This window comes from Hemiscyllium ocellatum, chromosome 7 (genome assembly GCF_020745735.1).
Source record: "Hemiscyllium ocellatum isolate sHemOce1 chromosome 7, sHemOce1.pat.X.cur, whole genome shotgun sequence".
Lineage (NCBI taxonomy): Eukaryota > Metazoa > Chordata > Chondrichthyes > Orectolobiformes > Hemiscylliidae > Hemiscyllium > Hemiscyllium ocellatum.
The window spans coordinates 63,862,259-63,888,690 of record NC_083407.1 but is presented as its reverse complement, the minus strand read 5'-3'; the positions used below and the strand labels follow the sequence as shown (position 1 = coordinate 63,888,690).

The following is a 26,432-nucleotide window of genomic DNA, read 5'->3' as shown; positions in this document are numbered from 1 at the left end:
ATAATGGGGAATGTGCTTGTTTCTGAGTCAGGAGCATATGTTTTTAGTTCTATCTGTGAGCTTTGTGTCTGAGGATTCATAATGTGGTCAAACAGGTTGACTATCAACCTGGAAATCTTTCTAACATCGATCAGTGTCAGGCATTGAGAGCGGGAGAGGTTCCTGGTCAACCATGTGAGAAAAAGAAATTGGAATTTTTTTACCATCACTATCCAAAACTCCAAACTAGGGCATGCAGATATAAGTGGGACTCCCAAAATGATCTTTACATACCGTGAAGTAAAATTCTGAACTAAATGTCACAACAGGCAACAGACAAAATAATTCTAATATTAACTAATGTAATTTCTGACATCAGCATAATTAATGATTAACAAATATTCTACAACTTCATCAGTATAGCAATTTTGAATTGTTTAATTAATAGCGTTCTATCTTTTCAATATTATTTGCATTTATTTGAATATACAAATTGAGATGTCCATTTCAGTTAATTTTCTATATGGCATTCTTCCTTGGAAAAATATAATATCCCTACATAAACATGGGAATCTCTTACCCAAGACTACCAGACTCAAGAAGAAGTGTTTGTGAATAAATCTCGAGTATCTCTGATAAATCCAAGTGAAAGTCAAGCACAAACAGTGGGAAAGGTGTGTAAAAACCAAAGCCTCCCATCCACTTGCCTCTTCAACCATCTCCTATCCCATGTGCTGCAGTGTGTGCAGTTCCAGCTGTGGACTGTTTAGTCACCACAGGACCCACAACTCTGGATTGAATGAAAGTCGTCCTTGGGTCATGAGGGGCTGCATAAGAAGAAGAGATATATTTGAATATAAAAATTAAGAATTCAATTATATCAACTTACTAAATTGAATTCCAACAGCAAGCAAAATATTTAAATTATTGTAAACATTTAAAATAATATGAGCATAAAGTCAAAACAAAAATAAATTAATTGATCCATCATTAGTTGATCAGATTTTGCTGTTATGTATAACATCATAAGTCCATAAACTGAAATCGGGCATTTTCGTGTCATTGAGATGAGGATTATTTTATCAGTTTCTTCCATCGAAAACACATATTAAAGAGCCAACTCACTTGGATGCCTCCTGTCTTACCTAAATGGATCAATTGGTCCTGCAAGAAGGTCCTGGAAGCAACTTATCATATTTTCATCACTTTTAGACAAAATGCAACAGAACTTACACAAACTTATATTTGATTAATAGATCATTCTTAAATCTGTTTTTTTTAATAGGGTGACCCAGGTCCCCTTGGTCCTGTTGGCCCTGTAGGTGAAACTGGAGTTGGAATTCCTGGTCCTAAGGTGAGAGTTACTTTATATTTTTTTCAAAAATGAGAAAACAAAATCTCATGGTTTTGTGGAAAAGTGTGGTACAATTCAGTGAACTGTCAATGCACATATAGTCATTTTCACTGAAATTAAGAATTTATGCATCATTGTTTAACATTATAGAGTTTTAGGTTTTCACTTAGAATTGTTGGTACAAGAACAATTGTTAATTTTAAACTGATATTTGATGGATTTTTGAAAACAAAAAATTCTAAAGGACCATGGGTGAGTATATTGAGTTAGGGTGTAAATCAATCACATTCTAACTGATTGGGAGAACAGACTATTGGGACTAAATGTATTGTACTCCTATGGATAGAGGTGGGCAATTAAAATCCACAGGATCATTTCGGTTTGTATGTAGAGGTAACAGTTCAATTCAAAAATTATCTTCAATGCCTTTCAATAATAAATCAATGGTCTACATGTGAGGGTTGAAACACAATTCCAAGTAATTGGATTCTAGCCACAGCTGCTGTCAAATGTGCTGAGTTTCTCCAGCAATTTCTGCTTTTAGTTCAGCTCACCAGCATCCACAGTAATTTGCCTTTATGTTATTGCAACTTGGAATTATTGGTTGAATCAAAATAGCAACAGACTTTCCACTCCCTGTTGCTGTGGAAATGAAAGGAGAACAGAGACAAAATTTAAATGTTTTGCATTTTCTCAGTGACAAAAAAAAATTGCAACTGAATTGATTTTTAAAAATCTGCACAAATAATAGCATCAAATTTGTTGTCAAGAAAGCTGTGGACATAAACATTAGAGCTGGGGGGAAAGGTGCTACAGCTATATTGCAGTCTAGATGTCACTGAGGTTCAGAAAAGCCAGACTGAAGGTGTTAAAGACATACCTTGAACCTCACTAATGTTACTTCTGAATAGTATGCGCTGAACATCAGAACTCTGGGGAAGAGGGAATCTATTAATCATTAGCACTGATACATCTGGCTGGATCCTGAGAGTTTGGACAATACAGGAATGATCTCATCAGAGATGGGATTGTCTTAGGCACAAGAAATCTGCTGAGGGAGAACAAATTTGTTCTCAAGAAAGCAGTGGATGTAAACATTAATTCGAGCCTATAAATGGGAGAACAAATGAAGCTTTGCATTATGCAGAGAGACAGTCTAGGCTGAACGAGAACAACATATTGGAAAAAAGGAAGAAGTATTTACAGAAAAGTAAGCAGAAGGCCAAGATGAATGGGCAAGATGTAAATATTGTGGTGACATCATGCACATGGAGAATGCAGTCCTCTCATTTGAAGAAACTAAATCAATTTACTGGTTTTGGAAAGAAAGAAGATGCGGAGTTCCAGACTGTAGGCATTAAGCAAAATCCATTCACCCCAACTGAAGCATGTCTAAAGTTTGGACTAGTATCCCTAAACATGCCAAGAGATAATAGCAACATTTCTCGAGACAATAAGCTATTGAATATTGAACAGATCCTGAAGGATTACAAAAATATTCCCTCAAAGTGATGAGAGTGTCAGACCAACCCAGCGTCTGCTCCAGAGACCCTCACATACAACCTGAAAGACCAGACATAATTGGAGAAGAAGGGAGTAATCAACAAAGTGACAATACGGACTGAATTTATAATATAGTAGTGAAAGAGCCTGGAAAACTGACAGAATATATAGATCCAAAAGACCCCAAATCTTTCAAGATATCTCATTACCCCTACCAACCATTTAATAAATTATGTTAAACCTCTAAAGGAAAAGGTTTTTACCATCATTGATGCAAAGTATGGTCACTGGCAACTGAAGTCGGATGAAAGCAGCAATTTTTCTAAGTACACTTTGGGTGACATTTGGGAAATACACACACAGTCAATGATCTTCCTGAAGTGGAAGCTTTTATGGATGATCTGCTTGAGTATGTCTGTGGAGCCACAATGGAAGAAATCACTGCAGACCATGATCAGAATCTAATGGAATTGCTAGAGACAGCTTGCCAGGTGTACCTGAAGATGAGCAAGAAAGGATGCAGTTGAAGGTCATCGGCCATGTATTGACTGTAAAAGAATTTCACCTGGATTCTGACAAGTTGAAAGTTGTAGTAGAGGTGCGGTGATCAACAGACATGAAAGCAACTTGTTGGATTTAAGAGCTATCTAACAAAGTTCATGCATAATTTATCATCAGAGTGTAAACTTCCATGTAAGTTCATTGCAAAAGATGCACAGTCGAAGTGGAACCAACAAAAAGCAGCATTTTCTAGAATCAAAGAGGTAACAATGACAGCACTAGTGCTAAGGTACTATGATGTCGATGGTGAAGACATCTTGCTATATGATGCCAGAAAGACAGGACATGGATCCTGATGAAGGGCTTTTGCCCGAAACGTCGATTTCGCTGCACTTTGGATGCTGCCTGAACTGCTGTGCTCTTCCAGCACCACTAATCCAGAGGACATGGATCAATTTCTAATGCAGCAAGAACAGTCAGTTACATTTTTCTGCAGGGTGTTAATGCAAACTAGATGATGTTATGCTTGGATTTGAGAATGTGTGTGCCTATTGTCTTTGTAAGCTTTTCAATTAGTACCTATTTCGAAGAGACTGAGTGACAGTAGAGTTCAAACACAAGCCAGTTCAAAACATCTTCCTCAAACTGCCTGTATCTGCTGTAAATTATTTGTGAAGAATTTTACTTTATTGCTGAGGTATCAACTGGATGTGATAAACAGGCAGGGGAAACAGATATACAGCACTGGAGAAAGCTAAGGGTCCTAAGATAGTGCTTGAAATTTTCCATATTCAACGAGAAGCAACACATCAACATGCTCTGGAAGTCATTAACCCAGCACAGAATCTGAAAGGCAGAATTTTTCTCAAATCAAACAAAGTACTCAACAAGATGCAAATCTTCAAGTGATACAGATAGTAGCGATGAAAAATAATTCTCAATTCACAAGTGAAGAATTCAGCCACTTCCTACATGACTTGAGAATTCAACCCCATACATTATCTTCACACTGTCACAAGTCACATACAAAACCAGAGGCAGCAGTGAAAATTTGCCAGATAATCCTAAAGAAATCTAGCACCGATTTATACAAGCAATCCTTTGAGTTCAGAAAAATACCTACAAAAGAAGTGGGAAGCAATCTAGTTTAAAGACTAATGTCACACTGCAACCAATCTAACAATTTACCAAAAGTGGAAAATCTATTGAAGCCAGAAGTAACAACAGGTTTGACTGACAAAATCAAGGTGGAACAATGGAAAGCAAAATTTCATTTTAACTATCACTTCAATACTCAGCTCTGACAGTGACTTGACATATTTAGCAAAGTGCAAGTGTTAAATGCTCTCAACAGGAGTAAGTCCATATGACAACTTAGGTATTGTGTTGAGCAGTTGATACCTTGATAATGAGTGCTGAATGTGAATGATCAGATATATCCACAACCTAAGACATAACGTACAGTTAGACAAGCTGTGCTTTCACTGAAGGCAGCTGGTCACCTCCACAGAGTACAGAATAACCTTGGTCCCAGAGGTCACTGTTCCCCAGCAACAGAAATAGATCAGCAACAATGTTTACCCTGTTAACAGCTCTCACCAGAGTAATGACACATCCCAGATACGTTTATGAATGAATAGTTACCAGAGGAATAGCCAGCAATCAATTGTGCAGGTTTCCTGATGGAACAGGAAGAGTACAAATCTAATGCATGTATGATGTACATGCCTCTCAAGAGTAGAACTGACTGGAGTCAACACATTTTTTTGTTTAAGAATATTAATTCTCTTTTTGATTATGTACATTGGGTAACTTCTAGCTGCAAGTGATGGTGTACACAAAGTTTTTGCTTCTTTTATGCAGAAATGATGTCTAAGAAAATGTAAAGGTACCTAATGGACTGGCTGGCTTCTAATCATGTGACCTCTACCTCTGCCTTTATGTCCAGTTTGTGCAGCCATTAACACTCGTCACTTGAAACATAAACCATTGGCTTGTTGAAGCAATGCTTTGCTGTGTGGACCACTCTGGAGAAACCCTGCTGTGTTAGTCACAGTGGGTATCAGTATTTTCCTGGAGGTCTGGTTCATGCTGAAACACCGGAGTCTGACATTCATTTACCTTTATCTCTCTTCAGATTCCTATTCAAAGCTATTCCAGTGGCTGCAGCAAAGCTGCTAGAAGGATGCTAACTTTCAATGGGGGAGACTGTTTTAGAAGATAATAACAAACTATCCTCAGCCAAGAATGGCAAATGGCAGGTTGAATCATTTTAGCTTGGATGAACAGTCTATGCCAAGTGGTTGAGAGTGGCAGGAAGAATATTATTTAAATGGAGAAAGACTGAAGACAGCTGCAGTGCAGTGTGACTTAAGGTCTTTGTGCATGAAACATAACAAGCTAGCATTCACATTTAGCAGGTAATAAAGAAGGCAATGGACAGGAATACAGTATAAAAATAGAGATCTCTTGCTAAAACTATACAAGACACCAGTCAATTCACACCTGGAATATTGCGAATAGTTTTGGTCCCCTTATCACAAGAGACACGCTCTCACTGTAATCAATCCAGAAAAAGTTCACAAGGCTGATTCTGGGTTTGAAGGTTTTACCTGGAGAAATTGTGGAAGTTGGGTTTGTACTCACTAGAGTTTAAAAGAATGAGAGGAGACTTTAAGGAACATGTAAGTTTCTGAGAGGCTGAAGAACATGGGCTGCAGCAGTTCCAGAAGGCAGCTCAGCAGCACCTTCTAAAGGGCAATTAGGAATAGGCAATAAATGCTGGTCCAGCCAGTGACGCTGACATATCACAAATGGATTGGAAAAATAGGTGTGGAGAGATCGTTTTCCTTTGTGGAAGAGTTTAGGACCACAGGGCATAATCTTAGAGTAATGGGTCCTCCATTTAAGACAGATGGAGTGGACTTTTATCTCTGATGGTTGTAAATCTATGGTGTGTTTTCCCATAGAGGGCTGTCACTTTACAATATTAGTGAATGCAAAAAGGAAAAGCTTAGAGATCTTGCAATGTTGCAGATATCCATTTCTATTAGTTTGGTGTTTTTATTAAGACATACATTTTATTGCCTTTTCTGCCACTGCTTGACTTTCTGCAGTCAGTATTATACAATTATAAAGGGACTAGCATGGCTGCCTTACTATGTGACTCCTCACAAATGTAGTTCCTTTGCAAATATGGCAGTTGTCTTAGGTTGGTTAATCATGGACTGCTTCATTTTTTGACGTTATTCATCTTGATGTGGTTAAGACAATATCCTCCTTCCTTTTGAAAATGACACACTCAATCGGGAAATGACTTGAAGTGGTCTCAGAATATTTGTATTAACATATTTTTACGTTATTATGTCCCTGTTGGACAGTGAGTCAGTTTTTGCATACACCAACTCAGTCATCTGACATTCAGTAACCATCTTGGCAGCACATTGTCTACTTTTCAAAGGAAAAGTCAGTTTCAATGAGTCCACACTGGATCTTTAAAAGTTAGAAACATGTTATTTTGCTGCAGGGCTATAACACCATATTCCATGTGATTAACAAATAATGGTGTCCAGAACAACTTACATTACTTTAATATACACAGGGGTGATTTTGACATTGTCTCACAAACACACATTCTATACTATCACAATAGGCCACTCTAAATTTTTCATTCTATTGACTTACTATCACTGATTTAACTCTGTCATGCAAAGTGAAAAACTACCTTATCTTTTGTTCACTCGTAGGATGTGGGTATCACTGGCTGGCCAACATTTATTGCCTGTCTCTAGTTGCCCTTGAGAAGCTGGTGGTGAGCTGCCACCTTGAATCTGCTGTAGGTTGACCCACAATGCCCTTAGGGAGGGAATTCCAGGATTTTGACCCAGCAACAGTGACGGAACAATGATATATTTCCAAGTCAGGATAGTGAATGGCTTGGAGGGGAACTTGCAGTGGTGGTGTTCCCTTGTATCTGCTACCCTTGTCCTTCTAGATTGAAATGGTTGTAGATTTGGAAGGTGCTGTCTCAGGATCTTTGAATTTCTGCAGTGTATCTTGTAGATATTACACACTGCTGCTACTGACCATTGGTGATGGAGGATTGGATTCTTGTGGATGTGGGTGCCAATTAAACAGGTTATTGGAGCATCCATCCAGGCAAGTGAGGGATTTTCCATCACATTCCTGACTTGTGCCTTGTAGATGGATAGGCTTTGGGAAGTCAGGAGGTGAGTTATTTGCTGCAATGTTCCTAGCCGTTGACCTGTTTTTGTAGCACTGTGTGGTGAGTCCAATTGAGTTTCTGGTCAAAGATAATTCCCAGGATATTGATAGTAAGGGATTCAGTGATAGTAACACCATTGAATATAAAGGGGTGGTGATTAGATTATCTCTTATTGATGATGGTCGTAGCCTGGTATTTGTGCGATGCAAATGTTCCTTGTCACTTGTCAGCCCAAGCCTGGATATTGTCTAGATTTTGCTGCATTTGAACATGGACTGCTTCAGTGTTTGAGGAGTCATGAATGGTGCTGAACATTGTGCAATCATCAGTCAACATCCCCACTTCTGACCTTATGAAGGGAAGGTCATTGATGAAGCAACTGAAGATGGTAGGGCCTAGGACACTACCCTGAAGAACAAAGTGCAGACAAGTCATAAAGTCATAGGGTTTACAGCACAGAAACAGACCCTTCAGTCCAACTCGTCCATGCCAACCAAGTTTCTCAAACTGAACTCAACCCATTTGCATGCACTTGGCCCATATCCCTCTAAACCTTTCTGATCCAAGTAATTTTTGTCTTATGTGATTTCTGTTGGATTATTTGCAAGATGATCCTGAAGCCTTACAGCTTGAACCCTTTTGAGGAGGCAATATCCAGGTCTCAGAGACTGCAAGGCATTTATATTAAGCATCAGATATATTTAATGTGAACAGTGAGAACAAAATATAAAGTCACAAAGACAAATTTTCCAAACTAAAGATCTTCCATGATCCAAGCTTGAATAGAAAATTAAAAGTGTTTCAGTATGTCTGATTCAATTTGTATTGTCATGGATTCTATTCAGTCTCCTGAGGATAGTCACTAACCATAAGTAATCATCTTACAGAGATAAAGCTCAGAGAAAGTTCTGCCTAATCTCTCAACAGATTGATTTGTAAAGGCAATCAGGCAAAATAAACAAATCTCAGGATAAATTGGAAAAAGTCACTGTGCAATACTATGTGCATGGATTTCACTCCTAGCCAAAAGTGCTTAACTAAGGCTGTATGCTGAGAAAGAAACCAGGATGAATATTTAGTTTGAGATTTTTTAAAAACCAAGATTATAACCTAAAATTTATGAAACACACAAGACTAGCACTTGGCTGGAATAGGATTCCAGCTGATGCTGGATGTCTGCACTTCTTTCCATGAGAAGCATGAGCTGCACACCGCTCGTGAACAACTCCAGTAGCTCACTGGCAAAGAGAATTTCCATTTGGTCCACCGCCTCACTAACAGATCCTGGGAGTTGGGTGGCAGTGCTATGGAGTAATGCAGTGATCAGGAGACAAGGGTGACTTTCACAAAGGGGGATGAGGGAAATTAATTGGCCACTTAAGGACTTCAGCAAAGGCAAGGATAGGGAAACATCGTTAAGTCTTGCTGTGCCCCTTTACAATAGTGGATTAGGCAGTAGGCAGCAAGAGGTGACCCAATAATTTTATTGGCCCCATTGTCTGGCAGGGACTTGTAAAACTTTCCCTGATTGACTTTACAAATCAATCTGTTTGGAGATCAGTCACAAATTTCTCTGAGCTTTATCTCTGTAAAATATTTACTTACAGTTAGCGAACATCAAGACTGAATAGAATCCCTGATGGGACAAATTGAATCTGACCTACAGATCAATTTTTATTTATGCTTGGATCATGGAAGATCATCATTTTGGAAAATCTGTCTATTTTACAACAAAATTCTGTGCAACCTATTGCCATCAAATATGTGAAATCATTTCACTGTTATTGACATTCGATGTTAGGGTGATCGTGGCCATCCAGGACCTCCAGGGCCAATCGGACAAAAAGGAGATGGATACCCAGGAGCACCTGTAAGTATCTGTAAATGTAACATTGTAATCCTATGTTTTGGTGCATGTGAATCTTTACCATTGTTAATAAAATACCATAATTTATTTTAAAATTAATGGCACCTTTGGCACAAGTAAGAGCCACGCAGACAGAAATGCGTTGCAAGACCATCGGAAGACTAGTGGGTATAAGCAGGCAATGCAGGAGTCTTCTGTGGCCATTTGCCCCATCAAACAGAGATCCTGTTTAGTTAGGGGGAGGATGTTTGTGTGTGCGTGCGTGTATATATACATACATACTGAAAGGCCCCTCAAGTGAAAGCAAAAGCAGCAGCCGAATCAGTGATACTAAAATTAGCTCTATTTTCAGCAGGGAGGGTTGAAGTGTAGGCAAACAATAGTGATAAGGGGCTCTATAGTCAACAGCACAGAGAGGCACGTCTGTGGCCATGCATGAGACTCCAGGTGGTCTGCCTCCTAGCTACCAGGTTCAAGGATGTCACTGAGTGGGACACAGGACATTCTGAAAGGGGAGGGAGAGCAACCAGAAGTTGTTGTCTATGTTGGCATTAATGGAATAGGCAGGAAGAAAAATGATATCCTGCAAATGGAGTTCAGTCAGCTACTCAGGCAGTCAGGGTCAGGGTGCTGCCCACGAAAGGGATGGGAAACTGAATGTTAGGCAGTTCTCCACATGTGTTGGCTCTTTCTGTCCTACTGAAGCTGGTTTATCCTGGAGAGAGAGGCAAGTGTTAAGGGAGGTGAAAGTGAGTGGCACGCTGTAACTTTTGGTGCAGCTGGAAAGGTGCCCCGAGCCAGTGAGTAAGCAGCAAGGAGGGTGTGCAGGGTTGCTGGTGTTGAGGACTGGGGTAGGTGAGAGCAAGTGAGGGGTGATGTTGCAGACAGTGCTGAGTGATAGAGCATGAGCCTCACTGGGAAGTGGATACAGTAGCAGAGATAGTGAACATGAGATATTGGAGAGAAGATGTTGGCACTTACATTGGAGCAATGGAAAGGGTAATTGATATTTCTCCTACAGTGTTGGGTATTTCTCCAAATGCTGAGAATGAAATGACCCAGGTGACAACCTTGGACTAGACTGGCATGGTCAGATGATGTGACCTCCTCTGCTGTCCTGGGCACTATCCAGCAGGACCTCTAAGTCCCTGCCATCAGAATGGAACACCAATTTTCCCTCCATCTGCCATGAACCAGGGCAAAAATCAAAAACCAAGTTGTGCAGGGCTGTTCTCAGCTGACAGTGTTTGTCTGGGTGCACAATGGTGTTTTAAAGATGGTACCAATAGGGGTGCCAATCAACTCCTGCAGTGGCAAGAACCTGTTCTGGGAACAGGTGAGGATAAGAGAGAGACGCCATTTTGAAAAGTGTAGGTAGTTAGAAGTGAGTTTGATTGGAAGCCATGACAAAGCATGCTGGGTCCTCCAGCAAAAAGCTCTCTCAAAAAACTCAATGTAGCTGCTGTTGGCCAAAAAATATTGATGCAGAAGATCAGCAATGATTGTGGACAGGATCAGGATGCAATGAGATTGACTCCTACTTCTAGATCTTATGTTCCAATGTACTTTTCATACAGTCACTTTTCTGGGTATCTGTTAATATTATGCTCATCCTTAATAAAAGTCCATAATGAAAATGTAATGGACATTGGTGGAGAAAAACTAAAGATATTTTATCTCTAATCGAAAGGGTTTGCCGGGCCTCCCAGGCCCTACAGGTGAACAGGGGCCTATCGGAATTGGATTCTCAGGGCCTAAGGTATGTACACGTACTTGATAAGATATATTGAATTATTCTTAGCATTTTACAGTCAAATTATGTAAGTTTAATGAACTACATGTATTTAGAGGATTGGAAGTTTACATGTAATTAAAAGTATTTACTTTTATTTGCTATTAAAACTGTGTAGCAGTTCAAACGCGACTAACCAGATTAAGTAACTTCAACAAAAAAGGCACTTTAAGTATTACTTTGGGATTTTCATTACAACGTTTTCTTTATTTTATGTGATGTGCACCTTGACTTCCTGCAATTGATGTGTTATTTGTTGAGGACAGTGGAAATAAAATTAAAAATTTCTTGAAAAGCTTCTTCTGATTTTGTTTCTGATTTCCAGTATCCACAGTTCTTTGGAAATAAAATCAATCTGCTTTCATTTAATGAGCCTGATGACATGTTATAAATTTTGTAGAGGTAGTTCTTCTATGACACAACGGTTACGTTCTTGTGCAACCCCACATTATAGAAAAATTGCGCTTTAGGAACAGCATTTAAAGTGTTGGCAATGTATTCAAGTCACAGCCAACACACGTGATAAAAGTTCGCACTTTAGAAACATTGTCCATAATTCATCAATCGTTACAGCAACTTCGCGCGAGCAAAATGCGTGTTGTAGCAGAGCGACCTGTTTCGTCTAGAAGCAATACTGAGAAAACATCATTGGCTGATTTTAATCTATCTCACCTAGCAGCAAGAGGCCAGGGCAGTAGCTTTAAAACACTGTCTCTATTCTGCTGGAATTCCATTGGCTACCAGTTATCTGAAACTAGCATTAGAGGCACATGGGAACTTCAGGATCGGCTTCCAATTACAACACAGACCTTGATTGCATTATAACCCAGGCTCCAGTAACAAGTGAAGGCAATAAGGTTCGGAGAGAGCCTCAACTGGTTCACACGTGGGGATAGCACACTTCTCTTCCCCGCATCTGGTTAGGCCTGTGTACAGAAGTGTGTGTAACTGAGTTCAAATTGTATTAGAATTCCATACAAAATACTGTAATTCCATATAATATCTAATGCACATGCAATTCTATACTATGTATGTACAAATCCAGTCAACAGATGTATAATTCCATTCAATAGACATACAATTCCATACAATAACATGCAATACCATACAATATGCACACACTTAACAGAATATTCACACAAGCAATATACACACTTATTCATAGGATTCGGATATGCAGCAGACAAAAAAAAATAGGCATTCCACTATTAATCAACTGGGCCAGAAAACTAAGGATAGTGAGTCTCACCTCTGTGATCAATTGACCAGTTAAATCCTGAAATCAAACATCCCAGTTTTGGAGCTATTCATTAAAGATCTGGCTCACTATCATCAAAGGCAACTAGGGAGAGGCAATAAATTCTGGCCAGCCAATGATACCCACAGTCCAGAAATTTTAAAAAGTACAGTCAATGAAGAATGAAGAGTATCCCCCTTCCCCCCGCCCAACTCCCCAACACACCTCACTCAATTGTTCCAGGTAAATGGTAAATCTTCTGTTATAGTGCTAGATGGCACTTTACTGAGCACTTCAAGGAAACTCATAGTATCACTATTCTAGACTGGTCTGTTGCAGGCTTTTCCCAGCTGGCATTTCTACTAAAAGCCAATATATTTAAGGGAAACAAAAACAGAAATTGCTGGAAGCAAGTCTGGCAGAGAGTGTGGAGAGGAAACACAGTTAACATTTTGGGTCCAGTGATCCATCTTCACTAAATAGGATCTCACCAGAAGGGGATCCTATTTCTGTTTTGTTTAATTCATTTCTTACACCTCTGCAAAAACTAACCGCATTGAGGTATTTCTAACTTAGTTCACATTTCATTGTAATAACCACTGAGTATATATCACATTCCTTCTGCTGCATTTTGGTGAATAACAAAATGATTCTTAATGATATATCTTATGTTTTAGGGCGATCCAGGAGCAAGAGGCCCAAGTGGTTTACCTGGACCACCAGGAGAAGGGATTCAAGGACAAAAGGTACCATCAGCTGTGATTGCATCATGTCTTCATGTGCATGCTTTATGTCTTCACTAAAAACTTGCATCAGCAGGCCCTCTAGCAAGAGATTACAGCAAATGTTAGATTACTTACAGTGTGGAAATAGGCCCTTCAGCCCAAAAAGTCCACACTGACCCGCCAAGGCACACCCACCCAGACCCATTCCCCTACATTTACCCCAGCACCTAACACTATGGATAATTTTGCACGGCCAATTCACCTAATCTGCACAGTTTTGGACTGTGGGAGGAAACCAGAGCAAAGTGCTGCACAGACACAGGGAGAATGTGCAAACTCCATACAGTCCCCTGTGGCGGGAATTGAACCTGGGTCTCTGGCACCGTGAGGCAGCAGTGCTAACCACTGTGCCACCGTGCCGCCCATGTAATGAACCATTTAATGATCAAAAAGCTTGATGATTTAAGGAGTTATTGAGTAAAGTTATTATGATAAAGTTACACTCAATGCAGAATAAGAAGACAGCCTAAGGTTTTATGCTTCATATTGTGGTTTCCCCCCATTTGTTTTGCTCTACCCTCATTTCACCCATCTCCCCAAATTTGCAACTATGTTGCCTGATCTAAACAAAACTCATTCAATAAAATAAATTTTGGAAACAAGTAATTTAAAGGAAGGGAAAAATCCAAGAAAATCAACAAATTACATAAGGTCCTTGATTGACAAATATCTGACTTAGGTGTGTTCATATGTTTGAACACCATCCCATTTGGGTGAGTAATGTTATATGTCCTTCCGAATGGCTACTTTATATTGTCCTGCCCTGTATTCCGACTTGCATACAAATGAGCTTGCAAACGGACTCTGAAATGGAACCTGTTTGCACCTCGGGGATGTCTGTGCACAAGTACAATTGCAATTGAATATGTATGAATTGATTTTACACAAGTGTTAGTTTTTCTTATGTGAAACAGATTAACTGGATCCTTCTTTTATAATTTAGGGAATATCTGGGAGATCAGGACCACCTGGTCCTCAAGGCCCTCCAGGTGAAGGCATTCAGGGACCTAAGGTATCTACAATAAATGCCATATACAAAATTAAATGTTTTGTGGAATCGATGATCACAGAAGAGTTGTAATTTAGCTTTTAGCTATTAAATTTATCATTGTTGAATACAGAATTGAAACTAGTATTACCATTAATATGATCCTTATCCACCAGGGGGACGTAGGTGTACAAGGATTGCCAGGACCTCGTGGACCACCAGGAGAAGGGCTCATGGGACCTAAGGTAAATGGCCAATTTGTGGGTTTACCCCTTGTCCAGTGGCCAGATTGACACCTACCTATTGGCAGGCAAAGCCGTCCCTTTCCACCAGTTGCGTGCCATCTGGGGATATTGTCACTGTTAATTACAAGATGATGCAAACCTCCTCAAGACAGTGGAGTCTGATCTCTCCCAGAGCAAGTTAATTGGTAAATGGGTTATGGACAGCGAAGAAGGTTGCCTTTGAGAACAGCGGGATCTTGATCAGATGGGCCAATACGCCGATGAATGGCAGATGGAGTATAATTTAGATAAATGCGAGGAGCTGCATTTTGGAAAGGCAAATCAAACCAGGACTTAGACACTAAATGGTAAGGTCCTGGGGAGTGTTGCTGAACAAAGAGACTATGGAGTGCAGGTTTATAGTTCCTTTAAAGTGGAGTCTCAGATAGATAGGACAGTGAAGAAGATGTTTGATATGCTTTCCTTTATTGTTTAGAGCATTGAGTATAGGAGTTGGGAGGTCATGTTGTAGCTGTAGAGGATATTGGTTAGGCCACTTTTGGAATATTGTGCAGTCTCCCTCTTATATGAAGGATGCTGTGAAACATGAAAGGTTCACAAAAGTTTACAAGGATGTTGCCAGGGCTGGAGGGTTTGAGTTGATGGGAGAAGCTAAATAGGCTGGGGCTATTTTCTCTAGAGTGTTGGAGGGGTGACGTTTGTAGAAGCTTATAAAATCATGAGGCTTAATAGACAAGGTCTTTTCCCCAGGGTAGGGGAGTCCAAAACTAAAGAGCGTAGGTTTAAGGTGAGAGGGGAAAGATTTAAAAGGGACCTAAGGAATTGCTTTTTTCATGCAGAGATGGTGCATGTATGAAATGAGCTGTCAGAGGAAGCGGTGGAGGCAATACAATTATAATATTTAAAAAGCATCTGGATGAGTATATGAACAGGAAAAGTTTATAGGGATATGGGCAAGGAGCTGGCAAATGGGACCAAATTAATTTAGGATACCTAGCCGGTGTGGACAAGTTGGACTGAAGGGTCTGTTTCTGTACTGTACATCTCTTGACTCTATGACTCTAATTATCTGTGGGGCATATACCAGGCAAATGTGAGATGTACAGACACCATCTGGATCATGGAAAGTACCAGGCAGCTGGAGAATCTCCAGGAAAAGCCACATTTCCCTGCAATTGCACCAGAAAGAGAAAATGCTGCCAGTCCCTTCAGAAGTAATCACATGAAAGTTAAACATGCTCACCCTCTGGCAGCAAGATGCTGCAGAGTCAGGTGTGGGATCTCACTCCACACAGAACAAGTTAATATTAAAGCAAAATGAGATGGTAGTCATATGCAACTGGAGCATGATACAAAAAACTGAGGAAAAGCATGGTAATGTTAAAATGATCAACTCTGACATGACCTCCCTTCCTTATGCAGTTATGTAGATTGTCTGAATGTTGTTGAGATGTTTGGTCAATGATGTACAATCCAAATGCATCAGCCTCAGCTTCGACATGACCAATTCCTCAGAACTGAGGGTGAAGACTACATAAGCCTAGAAGTAAAGTATGGGGCTGGATTTTCATAGAGAATTCAGGAAGCTGAGTTGAAATGCTTTACAAAGGCCACGCCATGCCCATATTTTTGTTCTAGAGATGGAGGGTGAGATAGATTCAGGTCCATTGTCTCTGGAGGCAAGCCTGAGCTGGAAATGGAGGTAAGCGAGTGTTCGTATCTAATCCAGTTAATAAATTGTTAAATATCCAGGGGTTAAAAGTAAGAAGACAAATTGATGTTGAGAACTAATTAGGTAAATTGCATTCAAATATATACAGAGGAGAGTTAGTAAGGAGGAGGTTGAGTTTTATGATTGGCTGAATTAAAACTCTAACTAGAAAGCCTGTGCTTGGACTTTGTTGAAAATCATTTAACTTCCAGTGAAAAACAGTGAGTAACAAAGTAGGCTGGTTTAAAGGCCCACGTCAATTAGAATGCTAGCTTTGTTGTATTAAAGGCTATTAGGCAGTCTAGCCCTCACTCCTCGTAGCGTCTTATGCCCCCCTGTCTGATCCATCATCTGCCCATGTGTACTCATAACCCCAAAGCCATCTCATATTTACATGTTACTCAGTTATCCCTATTATACTCCCCTATATCACTTCACACCATGATTGCTCATGTCTCAATATCATCTTGCTATGTCTATGCCCCCCCACACCCCCGCCCCACCTATGCCCCCTCATTGTTCCCCCATGTTTCCTCCTTTCCCCCTCTTATTCCTCATGTTCAGTCACATCCCCCTACCTTCTCCAAAGCTCCCATGTCGACTTCATTCCCACCTCGACATATAGCTATTTACCTAGAATTCATTATGAGCAAACCATAGGAGCTATGTTCAAACAAATATACTGAAAAATATTCATTTGTGACCCCATCCAAAAATGTAAATTCCCTGAAGTGGTCACTTGGTTTAAAAACAAATGAACATTTATTTCACTAAATTAAATAAAAGACATTTAATACTTCCAGTAACCTCTTGCATCTGTCAATCAAACAGACTTCTACTGAATAAGTGTTCATGGACCATTTTAAATTTTTACAAGCATTCATAATAGGCTTAACTATTATAACAAACCTTATTAAATCTAAACAATGGAGTCAATTGAAATTGGATAATCTAGTAACTATTCATTTTTTCTAATTTATACCTGGATGATCTGCCAAATAATGCATTCCAGCTGCAATTGTGTATTTTCTGTAAGCTGCAGACCTTTTATTTTAATTTTAAAGAGTTGGGGATTTACATTACTTCTGATATGATATTTAAACATACCTTGAATCTACCCATCACAAGCAGTTATGCCTCCTCTACATAATCACAGGTTCCACACTGCTGGCTTAAACAATCAGAGCAGCAAAAACTGAATGTGCTCATCAATGTAATCAAATGACCTTGCAGAATTCAAGTTTTACATACATATAATTCACAGCTTCCCATTCCCCTGCAGCAGAATTGGGACCTACCACAAATTATGCATCTAGTTCCAGCCACCATTTTCAAAGGTCTCCCAAATCATCCTGATTGGCTAAAAATCCGGCAGTGCTACCATGACTAAAAATGTAATAAAATTAGTTTTGAAAGGTTTTGCTATAGATAACAGGTATGTTAACAAACTGAAGCAAATAGTTCAGGGTCAATTGGAAGTTTTAAAAGGAACTGAATCAATCTTTGTTGAGAAAGGGAAATTAGACTATAGAGACACTTACAACACTGATGGATTTTTTCAGAGGAAACAGAAGATGAAACATCTTTGTTAAATTAGATGATCATTGAATGATGATTGATTAGGAGTGATGTCAATGTAGATGGAATTGAATGCTTCCCTAACTTTATTTTCCACCATCTCCCCCACCCCACCCCAGCACGTTTGGGGGAGATGAGGCATTTAATCAGGTAGGAGGATGTGGGTAAGGGCTTGCCACCTTCCTACTTGTAACTCTCTCCTTAGAGGACTTCTTGCCTGGACACTAATTTTTTTATTCATTCATTGGATTATGGATTATGGGTGTCACTGGCTCAGTCAATAATTATTGCCTATCCCTAACTGCTCTGAAGAAGGTAGTGATGAGTTGCCTTTGTAAACTGCTGCAGATGGTGGACTGCAGGTACATCCACTGTGCTTAAGAGAGTTCCAGGATGTTGACCCAGCAATAGTGAAGAACCGGTGATATATTTACAAGTCAAGATAGTGTGTTTCTTAGACCAGAACCTGGTGTTTATATGTATCAGCTGCCACAGTCCTTCAAGGTGGCACAGGTTTGAAAGGTGCTGTCAAATAAGCTTGGGTGAGTTTTTGTATCTTGTAGGTAGCATACACTGTTGCTACTGAGGATCAATAGTAAAGGAATGAATTTTCAAGGTTGTGGATCGAGTGCCAATCAAGTGCCTTTGTCTTGGATGGTGTTGAGCTTGATTGTTGCTGGAGTTGCATTCATTCAGAAAAGTGGTGAGTATTCCATCAAATTCTTGACTTGTTTTTTGTAGATGTTGGACAAACAATGAGGAGACAGGTGGTGAGTTACTTGCAATAGAATTCCTAGCCTCTGATCTATTGTTGCAATCACAGTATTTCTGTAGCTAGTCTACTTCAGTTTCTGTTCAGTGGTAAATCCTAGGGTGTTGATAGTGGGGGATTCAGTGATAGTGATAGAATTACCATTGAATCTTAAGGAGAGATGAATAAATAAAGTCTGGTTGAAGATTTGTAGCTCGGGTGTCCGTTGTTGTGGTTCTGTTCGCCGAGCTGGAAGTTTTTGCTGCAAACGTTTCGTTCCCTGGCTAGGGAACATCATCAGTGCTATTGGAGCCTCCTGTGAAGCGCTGCTTTGATGTTTCTTCTTTATAGTACCACTATAAATACCGGAAGAAACATCAAAGCAGCGCTTCACAGGAGGCTCCAATAGCACTGATGATGTTCCCTAGCCAGGGAACGAAACGTTTGCAGCAAAAACTTCCAGCTCGGCGAACAGAACCACAACAGATGAATAAATTCTTGTTTAAGATGGCCATTGTTTGGCACTTGTGTGGCATAGATATTACTTGCCATTTATCACCCCAATTCTTGATATTGTCCAAATTTTGCTTTATATGAGCTTGGCTGCTTCAATATCTGAGGAATTATAAATTTGCTGAATATTGTGCAGAATCAAAGGCAGAAGATGCTGAAGTCAGCATTGTCATTTACTTATATTGCAGGGTGACCGTGGACTACCAGGAGAAAGAGGACAGAAGGGAGGAAAAGGAGATATGGGTGATTCTGGTTCTCCTGGCTTGTCTGTAAGTGTATAATTGTTCCTGTATTGATATGTCATCTTGTTATTTAATTCTAACATTCTCCTGAAAATGAAGAATCACAGCATCACATTCTCTGCAAATGAACTCCTTCAAATTTATTGGATGTTAGCTGGTGGTTCCTTCCCATTTCTTATTGTAAACAGTGACTAACTTGTTCCACTTGTTCTCGTGTTTGGAATTACTAGTTGCAGGGTGATTTCAGAGCATATGGTTGAAATCTCATTCAGAAGGGAAAGAGAAAAATCCTGGCTTTCCTTTTTGGGCAGAAATTTCTGACTATTGTGACATGATTGAGCATGTTTTTTTCTTTCATCTAAAGTGGAATAAAAGGAAATATCAGGTGGAATAAAGTGCTTGAATAGCAAGAGGCTTTGTATAATCTTTTTGTTGCAATACATTTATAGTAACTTGTCACTTTATTGGAAGTATCACTATTTTAAAATGTTACTAATTTTTTTTAAAAAGTTTAGACAATTTTCATTTACTTCATAAGATTTATTTTTACACATCACAGAAGTAATAAATTAAACTTGATATTCATAATTTGAAAGCAGACAGCAAATTAACCATTTGCAAAATATTAGTAAATCAAGAACCATTGAGGAAAATGTGTATGTGAAATGTTGGTTTTCCTATTGCAACTTTCATGGGAAATCAGGAAACAGACAAGTATCTAGATGCAAGCTGCAAAGTCCCATGGGTGGCATGTGGATAAGACACTTTTAGGTAAATTTTCATCCTCACCACATGAACAGCAAACTGACAAACTAGCATCTGCTTCAACAATCCATCTGATTTTCATTCTGGTATTTGGGCAATAACATCTGTACTATGTTCACAGATTACCACACATCCAGTGAAAATAAAAATATTTTAGAATGTGAGACATGCCAAGGTACCACACAGTCAAGCTGGTACAGACTAGATCCACAGAATTTGATTACAACTTAGACTGCCATCTAACATTGATGTAATCTAAGTTTTCAGTTTTGAGGGAGTGTTTTTGAATAAGATGTTAAAATTGTATCTTCTGTTATTTGAAATGAAGATTAAAGGTCTCATAGCATTAATGAGACAGAAAGTTTCCGTGCCTTGTAAACCTTTTGCACACAATCAAATGAAGGTTAACTGGTTATTTCATTGTGATTTGTGAGATTTTATTATATGTTCAAGTCTTCTTATGCTTTGCTCCTTACCTCTGTTAAACATTGTGAAGTGCCTTGATATGTATGCATATAAAAGTCTTCCTTTGAAGATCCACAGAATGGGGATAATTTTAACCCATCCAGTTGAATAGAAACAAAATGTGTAGGGGTTAAAATCTTCTGAGTGTGCTTGCTACAATGTTCCTGCCTAGTAACATTTAAACAGCCAGGTTTATGGCAGCAGAAGGACTCACCTGACAGACCATGATGGAGGTTTTATCAAACTTTTACGAGATGAGGTCAGATGATGCAATGTAATTTTAACTGCCAATTACAACAGTGACACCATGCTGAACCACTTATGAACATGTGAACAAACAGGTGACGCCCACAGGTGGCTTTAGTTGGTTGGGAGAAGTAGGAGTACTCCTACAAGACTCAAAGAAACCATCCACCTGCCTTTCCTTCCCTTGATTACAGTAGATTCTGACCCCTCAACCTCTCAACAGCAGTTCCCACTGATGTTCTCCTGCCATGTGAAATCCAGCTCCTGTCCACCAACCACTTTGTAATTTCATCAAGAGTATGCACGGTTATAGAATGATGAAGCAAATCATCTAGCTCTGATATCTTTATTCCAGATCCATCATATGTGTGAACTCACTTCATGCAACGACTATTCTCTAAGTTAAAATTACCTTCAATTATTTGGCAGTATTTAGTTACAATTATATCAATAGGTAATGAGTTAAACTGCTTTTTTTTTCTAATATTAATTGTTTTTATTTTAATTATTTTTATAATGATTTCCAATTACTTAGGGTAGACCTGGAGTAAAGGGTGAACCTGGATTAACTGTAAGTACCAATTTACACTTAATAATGCATCTTTCAAGGGCATCCCACAATGTGTCATGTATTATTTGCTAAGAGAGACAGTGGCACTGTGGATGCGAAATTAATTATGGGATAGAAATCAAAGATTTTTGGTGAAAATATATTTCTCATAATTGAGGAAAAGTCTGTTTTTCATGAGTTTACATTAGTTCCAATGGACGTTTTCATGTATATTAGTGGCCTAGACTTGGACTTGGGAATACAGTTTCAAAGATCAAGTACAACATAAAACTCTGAAATGTAGTTAGTAATGTGGATGATAAAAAGAGATCTTCAAAGAATCCAGATGGATATGAGAAATGGGCAAATGAAGAGTTGAATTTTCAAGGAAGAATGAAGAAAGACAATGTTAACAAAATGAGACAATTTTAAAGTGAATGCATGCATGTAAATCTTTTGAAGGTAGCACTAATAGGTGAGTAGTCTGTTAAAAACTATATGGGATTCTTGGCTTTATTAATGGCAATTTTGAATAAAAAAAGCAAGGAAATTATGCTCAGCTAAAGCATTGTTTTCAATCTGAAGGAAGTCTGTCAAGCCCTTGGAGTGCAGAAGAGATTTACGAGAACACGGAGAGACTGCTGTCCTTATAGGAGAGAAGGCTAGGAGGAAATTTGATGGAAATGTTTAAAATCATGAATGATTTTGACAGAATGAATATGAAAAAAGTTATTTCCAGTGGCAGAAGGTTTCATAAACAGAGGACACAATTCGAAAGTGATTGACAAACAAAAGGGGAGAGGCTTGAGAAAACTCATTCTTTCACACAATGAGTTCTTGTGATCAGGAACACAAAGGTGATTCAGTAATATATTCATAATTAATCAGATATATACTTGAAGAGAAAAGATTGCAGCGCTATGGTATAAGAGGATGTCAGTATAGGGCTGAAAATGTGTTGCTGGAAAAGCACAGCAGGTCAGGCAGCATCCAAGGAACAGGAAATTCGACGTTTCAGGCATAAGCCCTTCATCCTGATGAAGGGCTTATGTCCGAAACGTCAAATTTCCTGTCCCTTGGATGCTGCCTGACCTGCTGCACTTTTCCAGCAACACATTTTCAGCTCTGATCTCCAGCATCTGCAGACCTCACTTTCTCCTCGATGTCAGTATAGGGTCATACCAAGAATGCCCATCATTTATTGTATTTTTCTATGATAAAATGCAACATTTTTGATATAAGTTAATTGCCATTTCTAGGAATAGTGAATTACAAATATATTTATAACTTGTGAGAAAACCATGGGTCCCAAAAATCTTCAGGCCATAATCCAAGCAGCTATCTGTGACCAAGTCCAGTGGTATCCTCCTGTACTGTCTTCATTGACATTTCAGCAGTTAATAGTAAGACCATAAGACACAGCAGTGGATGTAAGGCCATTCGGCCCATCAAGTCCACTCCGCCATTCAAAAATGGCTGATGGGCATTTCAACTCCACTTACCCGCATTTTCCCCGTAGCCCTTAATTCCTTGTGACATCAAGAATTTATCAATCTCTGACTCGAAGACATTTAGCATCCCAGCCTCCACTGCACTCTGCGGCAATGAATTCCACAGGCCCACCACTCTCTTGCTGAAGAAATGTCTCTGCATTTCTGTTCTGAATTGACCCCTTCTAATTCTAAGGCTGTGTCCACGGGTCCTAGTCTCCTTGCCTAATGGAAACAATTTCCTAGCGTCCACCCTTTCCAAGCCATGTATTATCTTGTAAGTTTCTATTAGATCTCCCCTTAATCTTCTAAACTCCAATGAGTACAATCCCAGGATCCTCAGCCGTTCCTCATATATTAGACCTACCATTCCAGGAATCATCGGTGTGAATCTCTGCTGGACACGTTCCAGTGCCAGTATGTCCTTCCTGAGGTGTGGGGACCAAAACTGGACACAGTACTCCAAATGGGTCTAACCAGAGCTTTATAAAGTCTCAGTAGCACAACGGTGCTTTTATATTCCAACCCTCTTGAGATAAATGACAACATTGCATTCGCTTTCTTAATCACAGACTCAACCTGCATGTTTATCTTTAGAGAATCCTTGACTAGCACTCCCAGATTCCTTTGTGCTTTGGCTTTATGAATTTTCTCACCGTTTAGAGAGTAGTCCATGCTTGTATTCTTTTTTCCAAAGTGCAAGACCTCGCATTTGCTCACATTGAATTCCACCAGCCATTTCCTGGACCACTCTCCCAAACTGTCTAGCTCCTTCTGCAGGCTCCCCAGTAAGGCTCCTGTTTCACATATGGCCACAACAAGGATCCATCTGTATTCAGAAAGTCCTGAACATAGCTACCTTTTGAGGCTGGCAAGGGCTACCCCAAACCAATGAGTCCAAAACCAAGTCTTTTTTAATAGAATTTTTCAGGAGTGAAGCCAATTTACCTTTTAAAAGGCAAATTGGAAAACTCTAGAAATGCTGAGGACCTTATTTAACCAGATCAATGCCATTTTCCAACAGATGGCACAAGACTCTCTTTAAAATGACAGCATGAGTCCAGTAGACCCTGCAAAGGAATTTATTTTTCCTCATAGTAATATTGCTATATAACAGCATGCTGGATAACACTATTTGTTCAGAATTGGTATTGTACATGGATTCTGAGCATTCAGTCAACTGAATATACAGTATTAATGTTCTGATCTACTAGTTATGCAGCTGGACCATTAACCCATGGGTTTCAAATTCAAATCTAACCACAGCAAATTATGAAATTAGTTATTTGTGGGATAATGTTAGAAATGCTGAATTGTTTGTAAAATCTGATACTTCACTAATGTATCGCACAGAAACTAACCTGGCACTCTGTATGTGACTATTACATGATTGACATTAAATACCTTGAAGGACAATAACTAATGCTGTTTTGCTAATTTTACTGACAGAAAGTACACAAGAAGTGATATTTGAGAACAAGTTAGTTTAAATTGAGAACACATGATTGTCACATTTGTAGGACATTGCCTTAGCCATTCTGTCACTTTAAGCATTCTGAGCATTTTTAGCACTTAAATACGGTCAATATTTGTGTCATTCACATTCATGTTTTTTCAATGTCCCCAACAGCAAACTGAGTAAACAATTGGTAAGATAAGTCCAGATATAAATTAATTGAGCTACTTTATTTCATAACAAATGAATATAAGACCCAATTCAGATTCAATTCAGTTAGTTCATCATTATTAGTTCATTGTATAATTGCATTCGTATGATAATACAAAATAACAATTACACCGCTTCTCCATATCACAGGTTGTGTTTGATTTCAACAAGATAAGTTTTACCTAGACCCCTGCAATCCATCTTTATCACAGCCTTTGCTTAACATGACTGCCATCGTCACCTTTACTATGTCTTTACATCTGTCTCTGTTGGCTGGAAATGAAGTCCTTGAGACTTCACAACATAAAGGCTCCTGATTTGTTTATATTCTTTAAAGAGAACATTCTAATTAGTACACTATTCACATGTCACCCAGGTGCCTACTTCTAACTCTGGCAAAATCGTATATTCATGTTTTTATCTATTTTGGTTGACATGCCCATCAAATGAGAAATACTGGAATGACATGATAAGTAATTTTCTGCTTCCCACATTTGTTGTGAATTCCTAAGCAAATTCACAAACTGCACTTTCTAAAAAAAACATTTTCCAGGACAAGCTTATGAATATTTTTGTCTTGTATCTTATTAGTACAATGAGAGGTTTTATTTTTAAAAAATCATTAATTATTTTCCTATTTAATTTATAAACTATAATTAGAGAGAGGACATCATCAGAATGATAAAGGAAATCTGTGGTAAGTTGTCTGTCATCTTTTATGGTCTACTTACTCTTTTTTTTAATGTTGTCATAGTACCATCTATTCTAAATAGTTCCAATTGGTAAAACCATGTAATGAAGGTGATTAGAAAAGAAAAGAAAGTAGATTTTCTTCCGGATATTATCAAACCAATAAGTAGAATTATTTTTTTAAATCATCTTGGGTGTCTGGAGAAATTATGATTAGCTAATTTATTGGAGTTTTTGAGGGATTAACGTGCACAGTGGATAAAAGGGATCCTGTAGATGTACCATACTTGGATTTTCAGAAGGCATTTGTTAAGAAGCCAACTTTGATGTGGTTATTGCAGAAAACAAACTCCCATGGTATACTGGATAACATATTAGCATGGATAAATGATTGTTTTCTGCCTGTCAGCCAGCCAATCAGTATGCATCAGTGGATCTCTGTCTGCTTGGCTGGATGTGATAAGCAGAGTCACACAATTGTCAACATTTTGTAATTTACATCAATTATAAGATGAGGTAGCGAAGGCATGGTCACTAACTTCACAGACAACACAAAGTTAAGCAGGAAAGTATGTCATGCAGTGGATATTAGAAGGGTACAAACAGATTTGGCTAAGTTGAGTGGGTGGGCAAAGGTTTAGCAGATGGAGTATAACATGGGTACATATGAAATTATTCCCTTGGCAGGAAGAAAGAAAGGTAGATTATTACTTCAATGGAGAATAACTGCAAAACTTTCAAGTGCAGAGAAATTCAGGTATTCTAGTGAATGAGTCACAAAGAGTAATTACACATGTACACCACATAATGAACGAAGCTAATGTGATGCTTTCATTTATTATGAAAGGAATTGGTCATAAAAGTAAGGGTACTTTGTTTCAATTATACAGGAGATTGGTGTGACCACATCTTAAGTCCTGTGTTCTATTTTGCAAAGTTATAAGGAAGGATATAAATACATGGAGGCAGTCCAAAAAGGATTTATTAAATTGATGCCTGGAACAAGTGGGTTGTTTTATGAGGATAGGTTGGACAGGGTGGATCTTTTTCAGGACTAAGGGATGGCTGTTTAATAATTAAGAGTTGCCTTTGTGGGCAGAAATGAGTTTTTTTTCTCTCCAAGAATTGTGCAATTTTGGAAGTTTGTCACAGAAGGTGATGGAGGCTCGGGTCATTGAGTACTTTTAAGGTGGAGTTGGTTAATTTTTTGTTAGGTAGGGGAATCGAGAGTAATAGAGGAACATGAAAATGTGGAATTCAAAACACAAACAGATCAACCATGATCTTAC

General features: G+C 38.9%; 1 protein-coding gene across 1 annotated transcript in view; it reads left to right on the top strand.

The window, feature by feature from the left end:
• The window catches only part of col28a2a (collagen, type XXVIII, alpha 2a), a 110,228-nt gene that overhangs the window by 73,338 nt on the left and 10,458 nt on the right, over positions 1 to 26,432 (top strand). Inside the window, exons 23-31 of the mRNA XM_060827920.1 lie at positions 1,265 to 1,333; positions 9,364 to 9,432; positions 11,120 to 11,188; positions 13,136 to 13,204; positions 14,187 to 14,255; positions 14,408 to 14,476; positions 19,218 to 19,298; positions 21,283 to 21,318; positions 25,114 to 25,150. Coding sequence (XP_060683903.1) covers positions 1,265 to 1,333; positions 9,364 to 9,432; positions 11,120 to 11,188; positions 13,136 to 13,204; positions 14,187 to 14,255; positions 14,408 to 14,476; positions 19,218 to 19,298; positions 21,283 to 21,318; positions 25,114 to 25,150 — 568 coding nt within the window. The remainder of the gene's footprint in view (positions 1 to 1,264; positions 1,334 to 9,363; positions 9,433 to 11,119; positions 11,189 to 13,135; positions 13,205 to 14,186; positions 14,256 to 14,407; positions 14,477 to 19,217; positions 19,299 to 21,282; positions 21,319 to 25,113; positions 25,151 to 26,432) is intronic.